The 8,188-nt window shown below is 30.0% G+C and overlaps 1 protein-coding gene across 1 annotated transcript; it reads right to left on the reverse strand.

Annotated features, from left to right (window-relative positions):
- Positions 1-1,144: 1,144 nt before the first annotated feature.
- LOC137923029 (asparagine-rich protein-like) lies at positions 1,145-3,268 on the reverse strand. Its single transcript, XM_068766150.1, has one exon. The coding sequence runs from the start codon at positions 3,266-3,268 to the stop codon at positions 1,145-1,147; it is 2,124 nt and encodes a 707-aa protein (XP_068622251.1).
- Between the last annotated feature and the right edge of the window lie 4,920 nt (positions 3,269-8,188).

Here is an 8,188-nt window from a genome sequence, read left to right on the forward strand (position 1 = left end):
TTTTGCTATAAATATGATGAGGATTTTGACTCAATATAAAATGTTTTTAATTGTTTATAAAGCTCTTAATTGTGTAGTTTTCGAAGTCGACCTCTCTCTTGCATTCCGGAGCTATATAATTGATTTTTTTTTCGTAGCGCGCAAAGCGAAGGTACGGTACAGAGAATTCGGTAGTACTAGTACTACAGCACACTTTGAAAGCACTTAACCTAAATCTTTTTACAATAACGTGTCTGAGGGTTTCCTCAAGAGCTTCGACTCTAATTGTGACTTTATTTATTCCACCGAATTAGTTATTGAATTTTGAAGCCTTGTTGAACACTTTCTTCTTTATGCAAATTTCGGAAAACATGATCTATCACACACAAGTATATATTTTAAAGTATATGCGCGCAAATTTTACTTCCTGGCCAACATAGTCTGTGTATACAAACAAAAATTTCTTCTGTCATCGTATAAGATAAAAAACCATTTGGAAAAACTGTAATAATAATTAATTCTCTTATTTAATCCGATAGGGTATACATTTATTATTATTATTTTAGATTTGTAATTCGTTGGTGTATTTATGTAAAATCTTAAAATTTTATTAAAGTGTAATTTTAACATAAAAAGAGTGTAGGAATACATTCACCCTTTTCAGTGTATACATATGTTACGAGTAGCCTTTGTATACGTTCTGCGCAGCAACAACATATAACTAAGAAATATTGCTTTTAAAGCTGGACACAGCGATCGTTTAAGGTTTAGAAAGCCTTAAAAAACAGTAAATAGCGACTCAGTATTCTCAAATGAATATATCATACTATTAAAAATGTTTAATGCGGTATAGTTATCATCCATAACAGGATCCATAACAAATATTTTGATATTATATTTTTGTCATGATTAAAAGCTTGGAATTACTTATTGGAAAGAACTTCGACTTATTTTGTAAAGTGAAAGCAATAAAAGGGATTGATAATTCAATAAAATGCTGTGAAAGATTTTATATAACTTAAGTTTTTCTTTACAAGAAGGACATTTATTTATTTTAAACACTTTTACACATAATATGTATAGCAGCTAACTTTTTGTGAAGACATTCTCTGTCAAATAATCGCTAGGCGATGCCAAAATAAATTAAAAAGGTAGGTTTATTAATTCACAAGTGTAGGCCATATTTCGCTAATTTGGAACGAGAGTGAACAGTTTCTACATCAGCGTCCTTAGACTTCTTCCATTTTGATTTTGAATCATAATCGATAGAGTTACATAATTCATTTTTCATATTACATTTAGACAATGCTGAACTTGGGTAAACAACTGCCTTATCTTCTAAGTAATTTTTATTAACATCTTCACTTGACTCCGAAAAAATATCATGGTGATAATAAGGTTCATATTTTTCGTTCGAATCTATTTTTCGCGTTCTAAAATCTGGATTATCCAATAATAGAGGAGATGGAGATTCCTTAGTGGGTTCTTGTACTTTTTCGTCTTCTTTAATTGCTATGCTATTAACGAGTTCTCGATTGACTTCACTCCCACTAAAAAGCAAATTAGAATGTTTATTTAAATTTTTCATAGCAAAGCGTTTTCTAGCTTTCAAGTAATCTTCAAAATCGGAATATTGATTACTCACGTAATGGAATTTGTCACCGTGATGTTTTCTAAGATGTGTTTCTTTAATTCCTTGGTTGTCAGCAATAAAATTTGGGTAATAGTCGTCGACAAAACCATCTTCAAAAATAATAGGTACCGCATCTTCCGAACCAATTATAAAAGATGGTAATGAATTATACTTAAGAGATTCCTCAGCTAATGTTATATTTTTGTAGTTAGTTAATGTATCAAAGGACTCAAGAACCGTATTCTCTGGCTCTTTTAAAATAGACTCATTTCTTCGTTCAGAAATATTTTCAAGTAATTTTGTCTTTCCACTTATATTCTCTATCTCATCTAAAGGCGAATTAATGAGAATGTTTGAAGTAACGGAAGGAAGTGTATCATGATTATTATCTTTAGTGATAACTTCTTCAAAAGCCGGAGAAATAATCGTTCTCTCTGGTTTTTCATTTTTGGAATTTAAATTTTTTCTCTTCGATTTTCTTTTATTTAAATTGCTTTTCTTTCTATTTCTATGAGGTCTTGTCTTATTTCTACGTGTTTTAAAATTATTCCAAGGACTTTGTTGATATAAATTATTAAAGTAAAAGGGAAAGTCATTGCTGAGACTAGGTAATCTGTAATTTGAGAAAATAGTTTCAATGTATTTGTTCATGTTATGCGAATCATGCAGCGTATAAGGAAACACATTACGTGAACTGACTGGTACATTATTGTATATATTTTTAGGATCATTAACATTTCCAACTTTACTCTTGTTATTGATTTTGGCATTGGCTTGTTGCGCTCCAAGTTTTTCGTTGTTTTTCCTTTTTGTGCTATTCATACTATCACTGCTTTTTATTTTACTCTGATTCTCTTTTGATCGATTATTATTGTTATTTTTTGGAATTCGGATATTCTTTTTGGAAGAAACGTGGTTATTTGAATTAATTTTAATAGATTTTTTAGTTTTTAATTTATTATTTTGTGTTGTGTTAGAATTATTTGCACTAAGATTTACATTTTTAAGAGATATTTTATTTCCACCTGATTGTGAACTTTGCTTTTCGTTTTGCAATAATTCATTTACTTTCACATTTCTTTCTTTTAAATAGTTCTGTTTTTTCTTACTTTTCTTCTGTTTGCTGCTGCTGTCAGTTTGTTTTAAGTTTAATTTAGTTTCTGATGAAACATTTACAATATCATTTAGACTACTTGTCTTTTCTTGGTTTTTCTTCAAAATTACATTATTTCCTTCACTTTTTGCCTGCTCCTCTAAATTTGTGTCTTTATTATTATCTAATGTGTCGACATTTTTTTTAACTCTTGTGCAGGTATTCGGGTGTTCAACAGTATGTTCCGAACAATCCTCATCTTGCACATTATTGGTCCTATGAATTTTTGTCTTCACAGGCAATAGTATGTAATTGTTAATGACATGTGTTTTACTTAGAGTTTGTTCATGATTTGCATCAGCGTCATCTATATCTAATACATTGGAATGACTTAAACTTCTGTCATCTAATGAAAGTTTGTTTTGCTGATTTCTTTGGCATATTGTTGCTATTTGGTTTAATGTATTAGGAGAAATATTAGTATCACTGACGCCTTTTACTAAATCTATTAAAGAATTTCTGTAGCCAATTGGAACACAATATATTCCAGGAGATGCTGCCATGTTTACTTTCTCCTGAATGGGATGTGCTGCCACCTATAAATACGAAGTAAAAAAACGAAATTAATATAATTTCTTCACAATCTATTTCCTTAAAGTCTATAAGATATTAAAGTGCCGATTGAATAAAACGGTTGCCGTTTATATTTCTATATGAATAAATACAATAATTGATAATAATCGTCTTCTAAAGAAATTTTCCCAAAATGTCTCAAAAGTATATTTTATCAATAAGATATTACTCTATATTTCATTATAACCATTTTTTTTTATAATTAAGTGCACTTGTTTTTAATTGAATAAATTTGTATGTTTTAAGTACATTAGGGAAATAAAATTTCCTAAAATATAAAACCTGCTCAATCATTATGATTTGTGACTTTAAAATTACCTAAATTAAGCAACATTCAGTCTAAACGTTACTACAGATAAGTAACAATAACCACATCATAGTACACATAGAAAGAACAATTAAAACATTACAAAAAGCTTACCTGATCTATTAAAAAACAAACATTTGTAATTAAAATTAAAATGCCTGTATGCATTGTGTAACATCATTCACTTATCAATAAAGAATAACGTCTACATGAATCAAAAATGCAATAGCTCATTATCAAATGAAATCCTAAACTCTAGTACGTGACTTTTACTTACATTGCAATATTTTATAACGTACAATAAAATTGTGATTCTTGCACGATTATTATCTAAGTTTATCACGATTAATCACGCTTAGAGATATAATAAATATTTCTTATAACAGATCATAACTAAGAATACATTTGTATTATGATTGTTTTGTTTTGCCACCGAAACCGCTATACCGCGCGTTAGGTATGTGTACATCGGGAAAGAGGGGAGTATCGGCTGCGCTGTCCTGTTAGTCTGTCAGCAATGCTCACGACGGTGACGTTCGTGCTCCTTTCTCATCTTCACTCCCATCGCCCCGCTTTCCTAAGGAGCGGTACAGAAGTTTTGGTAACACTATTCCAAAACCGGGCTTTATGAACCATGGATCGACAAGTGCAGTTCAGGACATCGACACATAAAACGCATAACATACGACCTTTTTAAAGTAGCCGAAAGAAGCAAGCCGCGTCTCAATGTTCTTATTAAATCTTTGAGGAAGACCTATGTTCAGCAATTGACTTCCTAAGCTGGAATGATGATACCAAAAAGGAAATTAACTGCTCCCATCAATACAGGAGTAAAGAATATTTAAATGAATATACTATTTAACATCTGAGCTCATTACCTTTTCTTTTCTTGATTTTTTTTTAATTTATTTATTTTCCACGTATTTATTTGACAAAAAAAACTACTTAAAAAATCGCTCTCATTTATCATTATCCGAAAAGTCGGTCAAATAAATACTTCATTTTCGAAACTAGTGATTGTTGTTAAAGGTTTTGTTACATCTTTATGATTAACAAAAATAAATATTGAATTTTAAGTAGATAACGAGTTGATCTATCTGAAGCACCCGAAAGATAGACACGATACATAAATAATCATACGATAGATTACGAAAATATTAATATAATTATTTACATATGTTTATATTGTATATTTGCAGTTGTTCAAGGAATATTATATATGAGATAAAAGAAGCTTTTACACAAAGTAATGACCCAACAAGCCATTACGTTTTAATGACAGTACTTTGCATTAAAAGTTGGACATAAAAATTGTCGTTGTAGCACTAGTTTCTTATTTTGCCCTTAACGACATGGACAGATTTCTTTGTACACGTTTTTATAGTCGCTTCCTGTCATTACCTAGCAGACAAAATAAATGTAAAAAAATATATGTACGTCGACACCGCCCCCTTTATTTAAGACATAAATAAATAACGTATATTTATGTATCTTGACTATAAATATGTATTTATAATGCCATGATTATAATATATAAGTATATATAGTAAGTAAGCTATTGTGAAGTTTTTGAATTTCTTGTTCTTATCAAAATTGAATTTATTGTCACGTGAATGACTGAAAGAGAATGCTTAAGAGTATATAAACCGTCTCATGAACTTATATAAAAAACTTAATAAATAGAGGTAATGTATTATTTAGAATCTGTTAATTATTTATACAAAGCTAAAATTTGTGCATGGTCCATGTCGTATTGAAAATAGCTGGAATTGAGACTAATAACACTTCTAACACATCTCTGCCTTTCTTTACTAACGACACACGTTAAGCAATCTCGCTAATAACACAGATACTTTGTCTCCTAGTCCCTTTAGAGAAACCAAATAAAAACTACTACTATAAAATACAAGCGCCCTTGAATCGAAATGCTAGATGAGTGACATTCCAAGCAGAAGTTCCCTTTCATCGTCTGCCTAAACGATCTAAGGGATCGTAGGCCACCCAATCCGATAATAAATAGCGGCCTGGACCAAGGCTCTCTGGGAAGTCCTCCAGCTTTGTTATCAAAAGTATGGTTAAGGTTAAGCGCTGTTAACGTCCTACCTAGCGCCTGAATCTGTAAATTTGAATCTATGAATGCCAATAAGGCAGCAGTGACCAAATGACCATTATTAAAAAATAACTACTTCAAAAGCTGTAAAGCATTGATTTTGTAAGCATCGTAAAAACCAGGACTATGTACTATGCTACACAATAGCTTTTAAATTAAAGATATCACAAACATCTATTTATTAAATATAGAAGAGAGCGTAACTATCAGCGTCGAAATATATTATAAATAGCATCATTGTAATGAGGATACTATTTTAAAAATAGTTATATTAAAATTAATCACAGCGATTTAAACCATTAAAACATTTTTGTAAATTATTATAATTTATTCTTATTAGTAAAATTCACATTAAGATACATCAAGGAGAAACAAGATAAATAGCGGAGAACTCGTAACTAAAGTTTAAATTTAAATTAAAAGTTTCTCTAACTCAACTATAACATTCGTTATTAATTTGATCAATCCAGTTAACAAACCCGTGCCGTCCGAAAGCCCAGTGAGCAGGCTTAGAACTAAATTAAGAACTTGTGATACGAGCCCTAAAAGGAGACCCGGTGCGACCAACACATTTGAACGAAATAGCGATATCAAAACGCTAATATATAAAAATAGTACTGAAGCTAAATCTGTCAGAGTCGCGTATAAAAGTGGCAAAGTACATCCAAAGTACGGCAATATTGCCGGTGTCAAATTTTGCACGATGTTCGACAGGTTGTTCAAGTTATTTATCAGGTTTATAAGGAAAGGAATAAGAAGGCAGGCTAATTGATTTGCAACTGGTAATACTGTAGATATTTCATCAAACGCCAGCCGTAAAGCTGAAACTGAATACGCCGGAATCATAGCCTCGCTACTCTTCACCTGAAAAAAGAAAATGATCTATTGTTAATTCAAAGACTTATTTAAAAATAACTAAATTTAAAAACAAAGGTTAATTATATTTACTACGTTATAAATAGTGGATAAACATTTTTTGTTAACTAAATAAATAAACAAACTGGTAACTAAGTTTGAAACACTTACCAGTAAACCTATAAATATATATAATATAGCAAAACGAATATGCATTGCAATATACCAATCAACGTAACTCCGAATACGAATATATTTTAACGAATAAAATAAGTTTATATAAACCTCTCATTTTGCTTCTTATCATAGTTTCTATTTAAAAACGCTGGTTACATAACTTGATATTGCTGTTTTGATGTAATATAATGTATTATACAATTAAATGATATAATTTTGAATTAAGAGAGAGTATTTACGTTAGTGAAATGGAAAAAATTAGAAGTTGTAAGTTTAAATATATATATATATATATATATATATATATATATATATATATATATATATGTATATTTCGCGGTGAAGAATGGAACAACGTTCACTCAGCAGACTATACCTTCATCAAGGCAATTTTTCAGCTGACTAGGTTAAACGTACAACCGAGTATTTGACGTCAGGCATGGAATTGTTACGTCATCCTCTTTAAAATCGCGACCACGCATGCGATATTCATTTGTTAAAATTAAAAGAAATATTCGGAGTAATACGATACCCAGGTGTCGATAAAACGGTGACTGAATTTAAAAACACTTTAAAATATCCCGAAGAACAGAGGGACCACTTTATATAATAGTCTTACAGAATTCAACGATGCACAGATGGTTAGAGGGATAATACTGAAAAACAATAAATCATAAATAAGTTAATACTTACTTTAATTTTTGGCAATCTAAAATGTTCCTTGACTTCTGTCTATCATGTACATTAATTTAAAAACTCACTGCGTATGTACTTAATTCACTTTTTTTCTACTTTGAATTAATTATAGTGATTACTTGTTTACATCAAGAGGAAAATCCTGAAGAGTCCGATTTCGAAATTACTTCATTGTGAACATTACTGCTTTATTACAATTATTACAATTTTTATACACTTAGACAAGGTTAAAATAAATTGATTAAATTTTATGAATCTTTTCTCTAATAGAATCCTACAAAGTAATTAGTTAAAATGCCAAAATATATTGCGCATTTGCTGTCAAATAATGTATGGTACAGCCTATTCAAAAATTAATGGTTTCAGAAAAAATAAAATAGGTGAGAAAAAACGTTTTCGAAATTCGAACTGCGAAATATTAAACTTAATTATAGCTTACTTTCAGACCCTACAGGCTTTGTACTGCAATAAGTTATTGGCCCATCGCCATTAATGTTATATATAAACAAAACAGCTTTAAAGTTATTTGCCCACAATCGAGCTTTCACACTACAAATTTCAAATTCACCTCTTTAAAACTTTTACATTCATAACCAATTATCCTGCATATATAAACTTTTACAATAACTTATTTGGTTACAATTGTTTTATTTTTAATTGCGATAATTTGCTTTGAATTTGTCCAAAAGCTATAATCACTTCCAC

Source organism: Battus philenor, unplaced genomic scaffold (genome assembly GCF_028537555.1).
Source record: "Battus philenor isolate CCGP_79_NKW_IND1 unplaced genomic scaffold, ilBatPhil1.0.hap1 SCAF_20, whole genome shotgun sequence".
Lineage (NCBI taxonomy): Eukaryota > Metazoa > Arthropoda > Insecta > Lepidoptera > Papilionidae > Battus > Battus philenor.

Coding starts and splice junctions, on each gene's coding strand:
- LOC137923029 (XM_068766150.1), bottom strand. CDS start 3,268: ATGGCAGCATCTCCTGGAATATATTGTGTTCCAATTGGCTACAGAAAT.